This window comes from Cydia pomonella, chromosome 8, assembly GCF_033807575.1.
Source record: "Cydia pomonella isolate Wapato2018A chromosome 8, ilCydPomo1, whole genome shotgun sequence".
Taxonomy (NCBI): Eukaryota; Metazoa; Arthropoda; class Insecta; order Lepidoptera; family Tortricidae; genus Cydia; species Cydia pomonella.
The window spans coordinates 5,641,299-5,657,199 of NC_084710.1; the positions used below are offsets into that span (position 1 = coordinate 5,641,299).

General features: G+C 32.5%; 1 protein-coding gene across 1 annotated transcript in view; it reads right to left on the minus strand.

Annotated features, from left to right (window-relative positions):
- LOC133520427 (short neuropeptide F) overlaps positions 1–14,007 on the minus strand; it is a 108,998-nt gene extending 94,991 nt beyond the window's left edge. The window contains exon 1 of the mRNA XM_061854826.1: positions 13,924–14,007. Coding sequence (XP_061710810.1) covers positions 13,924–13,987 — 64 coding nt within the window. The 5' untranslated portion in view covers positions 13,988–14,007. The remainder of the gene's footprint in view (positions 1–13,923) is intronic.
- Positions 14,008–15,901: the final 1,894 nt, after the last annotated feature.

Here is a 15,901-nt window from a genome sequence, read left to right on the forward strand (position 1 = left end):
CATTTCTCATCCGCTTCGCGACAAAAATTTCTTTCAGCAATTGTATATAATTATTTTATCAATTCAGTTTTTGTATTTTATTAAAATGCCGGAGCCATGCGGGTTCGCGAAGTCTAGAGCCCACAAAGCCACTAGTAAATATAATAATGGTAATATATACTTCTAGACAAAGGTTGCTACAATGCTCTCCTTTCTTTTTGTCCGGCTGATGGCCACTCAGGCAAAAAGATTCTCGAGATGCGGCTACGATAAAGATGCGCAAGATAAAAATAAACTAAAAGAAATATTTGCATTACAGTAACAACTTATTTTGTTACTACTTACAAAAAGAATGACATTTGCGAACTGTGAAAACCGGACATGTGCGTGTCGGACTCGCCCATCGAGGGTTTCGTACTTTTTAGTCTTTGTTGTTATAGTGGCAACAGAAATACATCATCTGTGAAAAATTCAACTGTCAGATGGACAGACAAACAGACGGATGGACAGCGGGGTCTTAATAATACGGTCCTGTTCTACCCTTTTGGTACGGAACCCTAAAAATTAGCCAATTTTACTTAATTTTATTTCTACACTCTCTACAGTTCGCGTTCAAAAGTTTAATTATTCAACATTTACGAGTAGAATACAAATCTCTTTTTGTCAAGTTATAAAAAAATACTTTTGACGCCTAATCTGATCCGCTACTTTCGTGATGCTGATGTTGACTATTATATGGGCCCAGGGGCCCATTTCTCGAACGGTATTAGTCTAATATTATTAGTGTGTTGCCATGGTAACCCATACGATTTGACAGTTCGTGGACTAATAATATTAGTCTAATATCGTTCGAGAAATGGGCTCCAGGTGTAGCTTACGTTATCTGTGTCCATCTCATTATGCATGTCTATGCGAAGGAAGCAATAACCTTCGGGTGAAATATGGCAGGTAAATGAATTACGTGATTTATTCATATCCATTCAAAAGCGCGTGCCTCATCGAAACGAAACCTTTTTTAAGGGATTGAGGAATAAAGAAAAGGGAGTTGTGTATAAAAAAATGTAGAAATATACGGCCGTGTTACGAATATATTTATTCCTTTGGCAAATACAACATCATTGAAGTACAGCCTCGCTACTCTTACGATTTCATATAAGAAATAAAGAATGTGTCGCTTTGCTTACATTGTTTTCAGTTGACTTCAGCCATTTAGCATCTCAATTGTATCCAATTCTAAATTAAAAATTACATAATATGCACAAATTGTAGCCCGACTTAGCCAATTATATATAGTAAACACCCCTATAATGGAACAGGCACCAGTAATGGAATGGTATAGACAAATCCTGTAAAACAAGTATTTACCATCAGTTTTTAATCGCTGGCAACATTTTACCATAAACAAGACCCAGAGAGCTGCTTAAGTTAAATTGTACATTGATATTTGTTATTTTGAAAATGAATGGCGCCATACATTCCACGACTGCAGCAAAAAACCACAGTTTTAATTGGTTAATAATATTCAAACCAATTGCAGTAGCTTTCATTAAATACATAGAAAACATAAAGGACGAATTGGACATTCAACTTTTAAGACGTAAAGCGGTAAAAAATTTACAGGTGTCGGTGAAATATCAAAAACACTCCAAATTTTCTCTTAAATGTTCCATGATTGGTGCCGTTAACATATATATAAATAAAACAAAAAAAAAAATCGTGATTTAATCATTGGTTCCATAATAAAAGTTGTTCAGTATGACCTATCTAATCACCACACTGAGTGTGGCTGGTGGTTAAAATTTCAACCGGTATAAGAACAGAAAAATTGCATTACGTATTATAATATTTTTATCAGCGTCAAGCGTTTAACTAACTATAATAAAAACTCTTTTTATTATATATTTCGTTGTAACTTATAGATACCAGTAGCTAGTCAACGCATCGCAACTTGCTTAAGTAAGTAATAGTGCGTGATTCGAATTAACTTATTACTTTACGATAATTGATTGTTTTGGGCTATCTACATTACGCACGACCACATTCGGTTATTGGTTCAATTTAATTATTCGAAAAGGTCAACCACATTTGTCGCTTCAGACAACAATGTTTAAACAACAGGTCAATGTTTTTTTTTCTAATTTGCTAATGTAAAAAGCAATAATTATGTAATTACATGCGCAAAGATTTGTTATCTTAACGTGCCAAATGTTTTAGCTGCCATAAAACTACCCTCGTATTTCACTTTTTTAATTTTGTATTTACTTTTATTAACAGAAATAAATAAAAAATATTTACATCCATAGAGAGTAATGGTTATTATTATATGTTGTTCTTGAATAAACACAGCCGTCCCTTAAGTATTGCTATATTTGTTCTTTAAATGGGGACAAATTTCCACGGAAACCATTCCCGATGTCGCAAAAATACCTTCTCGTGGGTGTTGTGACAATTATTACTGTGCTTACCCTGCAAACAGACTGAATAATCCTGTTTCATAGTTCAAAGTCATCTTCAGGCAGAAAAGTGGCGAGTCTACTGAAAAATTATCTTTAAAGCGTGGTTATTAGGCAAATGGTTTTGTCGTAAACGCTTCACTAAAATAATAAAATTATACAAAATTAAAACCCCGTTTTAACATTTTACGCTTAATAATGTTTTAGCAGTACCTACCGTCTTTAAAGAGTGCTATAACCATTGTTTTTCTACTATCTGTCTAGAAGTAGGTACACAGATAAAAACAAGATATACATCTTTTTTTTCAGATAATTGTTGCGTTTATGCAATTCAGCAAATCAACACTAGAATAGTACCTATAAAAGTTTCATACGAATTAGCAGGAAATGTAAGCAAAATTAATCTTATGATATTAAAAAGTAGTTAATACCTTCATAGGAACCTTGATCCAAAAACTCTTTTGTGGATATAACGTTATCACTCATAAAAGCTACTAAAACGAAATATTTTACCCACCTTAATTGAGTTTTAGAAAACTGTAAAATGTAGAAGTGTGCAAAAGCATTTTTACCACACGACGAAAATTCTCACGGAGATATGTACGTACCGTTCATTCGTAAACGTCAATTTTTACTTATTGTAGGTACGTTACCGAAGTGGAATGGTAATACACTTGAAAAATATGATACCAAGTTTCTCCGAGCATGTAATGGCTACGAATTGCGTTTTTAATGGATCTGAAAACAACATGTAGGTACCACCTTGGTATACTTAAACAAATTATGCCAACATATTTCAAAAATCCAACCGTTTAACGGTCATTTTAATTTAATAAGAGGTAAAACATTTTGTGATTATAATAAAAATCTTGGCAACTTCGTCGAATTTCGTATAACTTTTTATAATTGCCCTCGTTATCGAAAGGGTTGACAACAGCGACTGGCGGACGTAACGTAGGGTCTTGTTAGCTAACGTTTTTCAAAGGAAAGTGTACAAGTGTTGCCACTTTATTTCACACTAGGCTTAGGCCTGGCTCCCACGGGACATTTTCCTAGAAACCTCGGGAATTTTATCCTTTTCCAAGCTTTATCGAAGCGTCCAACGTCTATATAAATTTATTTTTACAATGTGATTACGAAATCCTGTTTTGTGGTAAACTAAAAGTTCAACATTTTCTTAGAAATTGTCAGGGAGAGAAAAGGTTTCATTCACAAAACTTTCCCGCAGTTATATTTAAGATACTTATGTATTACTTTATTACTGTATTGGGTCTCTAAGTTAACAGGAAGTGTTGATTCCAAGATAAGTCCTTAGAAGTGAAACGTGCCAGTCAAATTGAAATCAAATGGGACCGACCCAGATTTCTCAAAAACAAACTAAATACTCGTATACTGTGGACAGTGGGGTAGTTACGTAGACTATGTCTGGAGCGAAACGGAGACAGATTATAAAAAATATGATAAAAGCGTTTAAAAGTACATAAAACGCGTATTTTAATACCATTTCTTCGCCTCTGACACATTTTATCTGTTTCCACGTTACATTGGCTTGCTCGAGGGACTCCTATCATCCCCGCGTTTTGATGTTTTATGGCATTTGCCTTTCACTATGTGTAACCCGGATACGGGATACGGATGCACTTTATATACCGGTCAAGGTTGGATTCAAGTCCTTAGGTCTTTGATAGAAAATAAGATAAATAAGGTAAAATAGATGTCAATATAAGTCATGGAAATATTATTATATAATTCTTTGTATATTACTCTTTTTTCACAATCAAAATATACTAGTTATGACCCGAGCCTTTGCTTCTTAGCTCCATTGCTCTGGCCAGCAATATGATACCTAAGAAAATAACGACCCACTGTTTACTTACTTAGCTGACATTTTCGACCGGACAAAGGCGGTGATAATGGCATTTGATGACGACAATCCTTACCGGTAGGTAAATATACTTTATTCTGCGACAAGTTAAGTTTTAATAATAAAACTTGGAAGTACTTCCAAGTTATTTTATTGAATTTGATGAATGGAAAATTATATTTTCTCCAATATACTCGGAAATGTTCACCTTATTGTAGCAAAAATTGTACAGAAAGTTCTTCGTTATGGTCAAACACAAATAAAAAAAATTCAAACCATTATTGTCGTGTTTTAGCGGACGGGAAAGTTATTACTGTATTGTTTTTTACTTTTTAAAAACATGTATCCACTTAGAAAAACGCATACAGCCAATTAATATAGCTGCAGGCCGCGTCTACACGACCCGGTCAGTGTCATTTCAAGCTATAGGATAGAGTCGTGTAAGACCGACGATCGTCTGAATACTGCTTAATAAAATCAAAGACTATATAATTTTTATATTTTTTTAAGGATCTCATGCGTGCAAATACGTCTTATATTGCACAATTATATTGAATGGTACTGAATGGCAGAATAGTTGTGCTTAAAAAAATAGGTAATTAAGAGGGAAATTGATTTTGACGTTTTTGATGCGAAGGTTCGATTTGAGTAATGGATCATGTTTAAATTATGATTATTTTACCTGACTTCCTCGCATGATTGGAGAAAAACACTGTATAGGCCTCGGCAGGAACAGCAATTCGTGGATTCGTCTTCTTTGTCGGACTCCGCTACGCGTCGTCCAACAAAATTGAAACTCATCCACGAATTGCCATTTCCCGGCCTCTGCAATAATGTACTATTACATAACTATCAATCTGACCGTGAGTACTTGATAATCCTAGGGTAGGAACTTTTTATCTTGTAAAATTTAAGAGTCCGCAGGAAGCTCGGCCGAATTTCACCTTCCCATCCAAACGGAGTTTCGTTCTTATTTTGAAAATACGTGTTGGATTGTAATTAAACTTTGCACATACAATGATATGAGGTACGAGTATATCTATAGCGTATAAAACAAACGAAATAGACCAAAAACAAGTTCTGTATGAAAAACTTATGTTAGCTGTATTTTTTTAATCATTGTATCCAAGCTATATAAACTAATTACAAGCATAGATATACCTTATCCTATTGTAAGTACAAAGTTTCAAGCAATCTAGCCAATCGTTTTAAAATGAGAGCCTAACTACGTTTGTATGGAGAACCAAGCTTACTGTGGACTCTTAATCCTTACTACTTTATTTGTCTACCGTTCGCGACTAAAGATTTATCATTTGTGATCGTCGTTGCTAAGTAATAAAAAGCTCATCATACAAAAGCAATGATTTGAATGATATGTATGTACATAAGGCACATAAGGTTTGTGATATGTATGTGTATTTAAAGGTATAAAATAAGATGTTTTTATACCTTTAAACGAGCAATTCTTATATATATATATTTATATATTCCGGGGATCTCGGAAACGGTTCTAACAATTTCGATGAATTTGCTATATGGGGGTTTTCGGAGGCGAAAAATCGATCTAGCTGTCTTATGTCTGGGATATGCGTCTCCCGGATATTCAATATTGATACTTACAAAAATCAAAGCACAACGAAAAACTGAAATGCGTCAGCTGGCGGAAAAGACCTAGGACTGACACGGTAAATGTCTGCCGGCTTACCATGTCAATGTTTCAATCCCTAATCCAAACGATAGGCAACATTTCTATTCCATCTTTTTTCTTCTAAAATTGTAGGTATGTTTATCCATGTTACCCTTATATCGGAAAGGGTTTGCACTTTCACGACTGACAACACGACAACGAAATTTCAATGTCGTGAATTATCGTTGTGATCTTTTTAACATGTAAATTTTATCATAGATACTTTGAAGACTAATATTTTTCGGCTGGAACTGGCGGCTTTCTCGCACAACGTATCAGCATTGTAATATATATATTTATTACGTATATTGTTATTGTAAATAAAATTGCATTGAAATAATTTTTATAATTTTATTTATTGTTGTTATTTAACTACTTGTCACTAAATAATTAAATATCATTTATTTATTTCTTTTAACTTAATTGCACATAAATAATACAATAATAATACAACAATGTTCAAATGGCCAAATGCAATTCTCTAACAGTCAACCATAAGGCCAAACTGAAACACATGCATAACTGGTATAATTCGATGCAAATTATATGAATGCATGTTAAAATTATATATATTATAATCATTTTTGACCTGATTTAAATTAGTTGAAGTTTTACTTAACTGTATAGCAGAAAATGATTGCCGTCTAAAGCTTTAAGTTATTAGAAATCGAATAGACAGGGCAATATGGGGGACACAATGAAGCTGCGTCTCAAAGACGTGTACGAAGACTTATTCATAAAGATGTGATAAAAGGATTATTAAATCAATATTATTTTCACAAAAAATATTTTTATTCATATTGATTTCTACGAAATCTGCAAATCAGACCTATTAACTAGGTGGGAGAATCAACTTTTTAGCTTCACTCGTTGCCATGGTTACGATTAGTTGTCCAGGGGACAAAAGTTCATTGAAATACTGATTTTATGGTACTTAAATGTATTAAACTTGCGTTTTTGTGGTCGTTATAACCAATGTCCAATGGGCCCCCTACTAAGCATGTTAATAGAACGGTATATAACGTCTCTTCAAACAAACTGTGCCACTGTTGTCCCTTGGACAACGGGACAGGATAACAAAACAAAAAAAGTTGATTCACCCAGGTAACAAATGAAATTATTTTACTAAACATTTTGATTTGACTTTTAATAAGTAGAAACACAAACTATGTAAATTATAAGCTGATAAATGTTATATACGAAAAAAAAGTGACCAGCGTCTTATGCATTTGCGGCAGTATCTACAACTCTTTATATATCACCTTTTGTAAAATCTTCGCTGATCTCACGTGTTACGCTGGTTTACTGTCCAAATTGCAAGGAATACAAAAAGTGGCAAAGTGAATAGTCGTTGAGGAATCGGATAACAACAAGATAACAACCAGTAAGTTTTTGAAAGCTCTAAGAACGGTCAAAGTTAAGAATACAAAATTGCCATAGTTAAATTTAAACATAGAGACATTGAATGACGATTAAATTTATACATTTCATTGAATATTTTAATTAAAATAATGCAATCTGAATGAAATTAATTATAAGAATATTTTAAAACATTAAATTAAATTGTATATAAAATTAAAAAAAAATATTTTTAATTCAGATATTACTTACATATTTGGCATAACGAATACAGGATCAAAAAAGCGGCCAAGTGCGAGTCGGACTCGCCCATGAAGGGTTCCGTACCATTTATGACGTATTAAAAAAAACTACTTACTAGATCTCGTTCAACATTTTACCACTACGAGCAAACTATTGAGTTTAGAAAAAAATGATATTAGAAACCTCAATATCATTTTTGAAGACCTATCCATAGATATCCCACACGTATGAGTTTGTGAAAAAAAAAATTGTTTTTTTAATTTCATGACGTATGAAAAAGTCTACTAGATCTCGTTCAAACCAATTTTCGGTGGAAGTTTACATGGCAATGTATATCATAATATTTTTTTAGATTTTTCATTCCGTTATTTTAGAAGTTATGGGGGGGGGGTACACACATTTTACCACTTTGGAAGTGTCTCTCGCGCAAACTATTCATTTTAGAAAAAAATGATATTAGAAACCTCAATATCATTTTTGAAGACCTATCCATAGATACCCCACACGTATGGGTTTGATGAAAAAAGATTTTTAGAGTTTCAGTTCTAAGTATGGGGAACCCCCAAAATTTATTGTTTTTTTTTTCTATTTTTGTGTGAAAATCTTAATGCGGTTCATAGAATACATCCACTTACTTACTAAGTTTGAACAGTACAGCTCTTATAGTTTCGGAAAAAAGTGGCTGTGACAGAATCGGACAGACAGACGGACATGACGAATCTATAAGGGTTCCGTTTTTTGCCATTTGGCTACGGAACCCTAAAAATGAGTACATTTTTGAACGTTTCGTAACACCTTCAAAAAGTATTCCAAAACTTCGTAGGCAAGTAATTATTTTTTTATATCCTAAACCGGTATGAGTAGCATGTAAAAAGGGTAGTTTATTTATAGACGTTTAGACCTAAAACGAGTAATTAGAGGCGGTAAGGTCCTTGGCAAAACATAGGGGCTACAATATATAAAGCTTACCGCCTCGTTAGAGGAAAACCTGTTATGTTTTATGTTAGAGGACTGATTACGTATTACAAATTAAGTGACGTCACTTCAGCATTTGTTGTCATCATAGGAAGGTCTGTGTGGCCGCCAAAATTAGTAACAAATAGAGAGCAAACGCAAAGTACGTATAAATTTTGAACTGCACTTTTTTCCTGTTCACGACAGATACTTTGGCTGTTATAACCTGTGACGTCATCTATTTTTCCACGTCAACGTCAATATTTTTACAAGCTTTTATTTAACTTGCCCTGTTAGTATGTATGGGAGAAATCTTGCAAGTTAAATTTGACCCACTTCCCAGTTTCCGATGAAGCTGAAAATTTGCATACATATGTTAGTCGGGTGACAATGCAAATTATGGTACCACTAAGCTGATCTGATGATGGAGACAGGAGGTAGCCATAGGAACTCTGTGATAAAATAACGCAACCTAATTGTGTTTGGGGTTTTTAGAATTGTCTCGATGACTATTAGTTGCCTGTGGAAAAAAGTACAGTCAGCGATAAAAGCTTGTACCAAAAATGAAATTTTTGCCAAAAACTTATTATTAAACTTTGGTAATACTTTTAAATCTTGGACTGTTGCCTTAATCGTACCGACACGTCTCACTAGTTTGCACATTAAGTAAGTAAAAATGAAGGTAAATTCTTTCAGAAGGTCTGTATAGCCTTCATTTTTCTACATATAGATGGCGTGTATTAAACTTCTAAAAGCTCATGCGTGTCTGGAATATTTCGCTAAAATATGATAACTGTATTGAGTCATACTCCAAATTACCAGCCACACGTAATGTCAAAAACAAAAAGAATATTTTGCAGCGCTTATAGGTACAAGATGAATTACAGGCACCGAAAGTTACTTTTCTTTTCTCATGTTCTGCAAGTGAACATCAGTGTTGTTCTATAAAGTGTGCAGAAAGTGATACGTTTCTGCACTAGAGCATTGTACGTCCCAAATACGTTTTTTTTACGATAAGCAATTAAAATTTAATTTTAAACAGTTTTGTTGGACAGTTTCCATTTTGATATTTAACTCCCCATTTCATAAATAATTATTTTACCTAAATTATTAAATGAAAATACCCTTGAGAAGTGCTGAGTAAGTTTATACTTAGTCATGTTTATTTTAATACACTATATTTTACTCTCCTCGTATTCGAAACGAAAAGTAGATTATTTAACGCGGGTGAAAGGCTCCATTCCATCCCTTGTTAACAATCTTTATCTAATCTAATAACTATTAAGTAATTTATTTATCACTGTTATTTATTATAATACAAATCTGATGTACCACAAAATTAATAATTACAAGAAGAATTTTTTTTTTGGTTTTATAATAACTGCTTACGATTTCATTTTACTATACATAACATATTTATCGTACTTTATGTACCTATATTTTTCATCCCATGATGTATTTGCATACTAATATTTCGTATTTGTTACAGCAATCAACTCGAAACTGAAAGTAGGTTTCACCATTAATCAATCAAAGGCCGTCAGCCAATTATGCGGGAAAAAATTCGAGTGTGCCATGTTACGACACCAGTATTAGGCTGCATCTGACTTGGGAATAGTACTAAACATGTTTTACTATGTAATCAAGTTTTAGTACTGAAGGTCCCTCGAGCTCGAGGGACGACTGGTCTGTAGACACTATAAAAGAAGAAATTGAGAATGACTCACGCAACACCAACAACTTCACAAGTAATATAACTTGACTAAATAAACGAAATATTAGCACAGACAAGTCTTTTTATAAGTAACTCATAAATAGGTGTGATAAGCGAATCTGAAAGAGAGTAGATGGCTATAGTGTGTCGGCAGACCACAATTAAAACTCCTAGCATGTCTACGTCATATAGTCCGTGATGTAGTAGTAGACGGCATGTGCTGTGCCAACAAGTATCTAAAACTCACAAAGTAAAAACCACATTTTTTATGATAATAATTTAAAAAAAAGCTCACAAAGAATTTGTAACAATTTCACGGTTTAAATAATAAAGTAAGATATGACGTTTTGATCCTTTATGAGAGACTGGAGTCTGAACTAGGTATATGTACTGTATTACAGATCACCAGGTTCTCACCCCGGAGAATATATTATACCTTTAAGATACAAATCTACAACTATTGATGTTATAATGTTAAATGGTTGGTCATGCTTCTAAAAAAGTCTTAAATATATATATATTTAAGGCCATCCTTTTTTGTGCACATCTCTATACCTATCTGGACACGAATAAACAAGATCGACATAATGAAAATAAGTATATTTCATGTATGACGGCTGGAAGTAATTTATTATATTGAACAGGAAAGTAGCAGAGGAATGCTCTTACCTGCTACATACGTTTTCAATTTCGCCTGACCCTTTCAAGCTCATGGAAAATCTATTTTTGTTGATTTACATTTAAATTTTTTTTTTTTTAAATACAGTCTGACAATAAAATACATCATGATCAGAGAAGTGCCATAAAGGATCCGAAATCTTCGGAAAATTATTTTGTTTCAAAATCACGCATACAATATTTTTTGTTTTATTTCTATCATTCGTTAAAGAAAGACTAAAGACAATATTAATTAAAAACTATTAATAGCAGCGTTTATTTTTAGTTCCACTCATCAAAAATGATCGTAAAAAGTATAGACTAAACAAACACTTAAAACACATTAAAAATACCGACACTACTTTAAACCAATTCTTATGATTCTTAATTTAACTATGTTATTGTCCGTTCACGTTTAACCCTTTAGCTAAAAAACATTTCAGCATAAAATCTTATTATATGCATCCTTTTTGCCTTTCTATTCGATTTACCTTTTTTTCTTGACGTATAACTTTAACATTTGTGTAGGTATTTATCACATGTATCACGGTAAACAACAAGATAACAATGACAAGATGATAAAGGAAATGAATGAAAATTTATTGTTTATCGGCAAATAGAGCCCAATATTGAATATTGTGGCAAACAAGACGCCCGCTTTATTGTGTTGTTTATATGGCGAAAATGAAAATAACCATTTTATTCGTTTTAGCTGCAGCGATGAAAAGTGATAAAATAGTAAAATTTATTTATACTTAATATTTCACATAAAATATTAAGTACAAATGGTGGACTTAATGCCTTAAGGCATTCTCTACCAGTCAACCACTGGGTCAAAAAGAGACGTTTGTTAGGTGCAGGCTTAGGTTTAGGCTTCTTAATTGATGAATAACTCAATTTAATTTTATCGGAAATTTCTATGTAACCTAACACGGATTAAGTTTATAAATGTAAAATAAATTTGCTTTAAAATGGACTCTTCGATAAAAGTAGGGTGTCCACGTTGCTGTTATTAATTTTAATGATATCATTATCTGTAATTAATTAGATAGTGAAGTAAATTGCATTAGGTTTGTAATGAATATTTTCAACTCATGATCACCGATTGAATTTCATCCTGTAGAAATAATTTGTTTTAATTATTGTTACTCGTAGGTATAAATGATAATTGTAATAACTTCCTGTCTTGAAATTACACAAATTAAAAGAATGTCTCCCAGTACGAAAAAAGAGGAATTTGAGTCATCTAACTTTAGAAAGAACCAAATCTATCAATATAAACTTAGTTTATACGGACAAAAAGTAAAAAACGGACATAACAATTTTTTTAGGACTAAGTATAGATAATAAGTTAACGTGAGAAATACAAACTGATATAAGTAATAAATAATGTATTCATACGCTCTATTTGAAAAAAAAAACCAAATCAATCGTCACCAATCATTTTTATGTAACTTCTAATTTAAGGTATGGTATCATATTGTGGGGAAACTCTAGCAATAAATAATATGTATTTAAAGCCCAAAAGAAACGCATACGAACAATTTGTGGTATCCAAGAAAGTGAGTCATGTAAACCATTTTTTTTATGTCTAAAAATACTTACATAAGTATGTCTTTATATAATGGCCAATTTTGCCTAACTATTTAGTAACTTAAAAGAGTTTGCCTTCAAAATAAATTAAAGTCCTTACAAATAGTGCCAAGTAACACGGCATTCTTACAAAAAAATGTACTTGGAATGTTTCTCAAAATGCACAATAAGTTACCGCCAAGTATATTAGTATGTAAGGACAAAGACATGGTTTTTAAAAGAAATTTAAAAACTTTTCTGAACGAGAAAGCTTATTATTTTGACTGATTTATGAAATAAAATGTATTGACTATTGACTTTTATCAAATTATATTAAGAAATATTGGATATAACAACCCTGACTATTACGAGTATAGTTTGTCTGTCTGTGTTATTATAATTAGGTGTGTATTATTATTAAATTAGTATGTCGACATAGTAATACTGTAACATTTATTTAACATCCTGTAATTTACCTATGTTGAACAAATAATCTCTTTGAATCTTTGAACAAAACTCTCTACAGCAGTTAGGATTTAGTCACTTTTCAGTACTTTGGGACAATTTCTCCCTATACATAGGTTGAGATTGGGCGGAAAAATATGTGTCTGTTATTTTAGACTACTCCGTAACATATATTAAAATAAATCAAATCGGAGCCGGAGAGTTGGGTATATTTCCTTGTACGTTAAAATGTTTTTCCTTTTACACTTCTACCTTTCCTTGATAGAAATTTGCTTTTCCTTGATAGAGATAGAAATTTTTATAGATACAAAAACAACATAAACTTAGTAATAACGCTATGCTAGTTTTAAAACTTTTTCAACCAACTTTATTTATATGAACCCATAAATTTAATCAAATACACCACAGATTAATTTAAAAACTCCTGAAACTCTTCAAATGCACTTTTCTATCGGTATTTTGTTACTTAAATTAAAATGAAGCCAAGTGTATTCCTTATTATGTTATTAAACAAAAATAGTATATTCAAATAGGAAATAACTTAATAAGCTGTTATTCATGTTTTTTGTGATAATCCTGTTGTAAAGAAACATATTTGTTAAACTTTTTTTTCTGGATTTTTCCTTGCATAGTATGATACCAGTACACCGAATTCAAAATTACCTACATAGGTCCTCGTTATACAACCATATTCATTCCATTTTTTTTTTTCTTTAATTGTATATAAAAAATGTACTAAGAATAGTAATGCTCTCTAGTTTCGAGGAATACTTATACGCCGAACATGCAAACTTTTTAATCCCTGTCCTGATAAACCTTACATTCAAACGTAAAATAATTATACCACGTTCACAATAAAAAGTTAAAAATAAACGATAGCACCCGTCACCTCGCACGTTTAATTTAACCCGGCACGTGATCGTGTCACACATTTCCATGAATATTTTTCGCCCGAAGTTTTACGCTATCAACTTACCTGATAGCCGAGAGGAGCGCGGGAAAACACTGAGCGGCTCCTGTCCCGATATGATCGCGCGCATTGGTTCTAATAACTAAGTTTTGAAGCATGCAAGCCTTATATAGGCGCGGAGAAAACCCGCCCACCACCGCCCTGGGGGCGGCGCTCGCAGCATCCGTGTGAACTCTCCGGAACTTGGGAAACTTCATCTAACTGATTAGTTGTAATCCAAGCACACGCACTTCACCTGTAATTGGTAGAAATCCGTAAATGTCGAGTCTTCAAAGAAGTCTTGACAGCAACGTTTCTGTCTTTTAAAATTAATTCGTTTTTTAATATGTAGCATTACTAATTTCTTAATAATAAGCGAAATTATGCTTCTCAACACAAGGCATACCTACGCTATATAGGCTATCTCATTATATAAAAATAAATAACGACTATGGGACTATCCTACACAAATCAATTTGGTCCCACAGTAAGCTAAACTAAACAACGTAATTAATGATATTGAATACAGTACATATATGTATAAATACACGTATAGATGCACAATATCAATTACTCAGGAACAGAGACGAATATCTGTTCACATATAAATACAAATAAATATTCTTATCAGGTTTCAAACCCAGAACCTCCAGTTTCTTAGGCAGAATTACCACTGACTAGGCTGAGGAGGCCATCCAAATGAAAAAACTTGGTACCATGCTTAAAGATATAAACATATATATCCATAGATGATTCAGTCTAAATAGATTAATTAAGATTAGCACAGCGAATAGGGCCCCAGATTATGAATTTATCAGTGTTAAAGCTACTTTAAAAAAAAACCCCTACTATGGGTTACCCGTAGCAGCCATTGCAAGACTCATTTAATTTTGTACCATATTGTCGCGCAACAAGTCGCAAACTCAAACACGCTGTTACGGATGTTATGCGTAGTGGGACAAAAAAGAGGATATGCGGTTAGCCAGAATACGAATTGTAATTTTAAAAACGTCGAATATAGGTTTTTATAAGTACTCATCCTACTGACTGCGCCATACAAGTATGATGCCTGAAATGCATATATAAGGTGCTAACAAATTAGTTTCCAATATTTTACAGCTACTACTACTCAACTCCTGGAGCATATTTATGTATGAAACATTATAGGTTTTATTATATTTTTTGGAGAACATTTGAAAACAAATTAGCTAGGTAATTTTAACCGTAACTTTTGTTCGGTAAATGAAAACAAAAAAAAACCATACGAAAAGTTTTCTTAATTTCTATTTAAAGTTAATTGGTTTTGTAACGTATATATCATTTCTAAAAATATAGGTGGCTAATTTATTACTGCATGTCTTAAATAGATATTTCTTTACTTTGAAATACATATAATCACGCCTATTTCCCGAAGGGGTAGGCAGAGACCACGGATTTCCACTTGCTACGATACTGACATACATAATATATATATATAAACATTCTATATCATAAGGGACACGTAGTTTTTTGTCTGCGTCCTGTTTAGGACGCTTTAAAGCAACAGCTGGAATCGTAATTTATAACAGCTACCATTAATTAATTCAAATACATTTATTTTCTATTTACATTCCATTAACGCGAACTTTTCACAGCGATAAAATAATAGAACAAGATTGTTTGAATAAAATAGAACGAGATTTTTTAAAAGTTTTAGGAAATATACTCGCTTTTTGCGTAGGAAAAAGGTTATGTATTATAAATTTCTAGGCTTAACCCACCAAGTGCATACTAGATAAACTAGACATTGTATTATTTAAAACAACTTTAACAAAGATCATGTACCTATTCGTCTCCGCCTATGGCCAACAGATTATAAGCATTTTAAAATAGGCTTTAGATATATATTTTATCTGCGGTAATTTATATAAAATTTAATTTAATTTAAATTTATATGCCTTAAGTGCAATAGACGTGGGCTTGCAAGTCTTCTAAAAAGTAAATAAAAAGTAAAACGATTAAAATC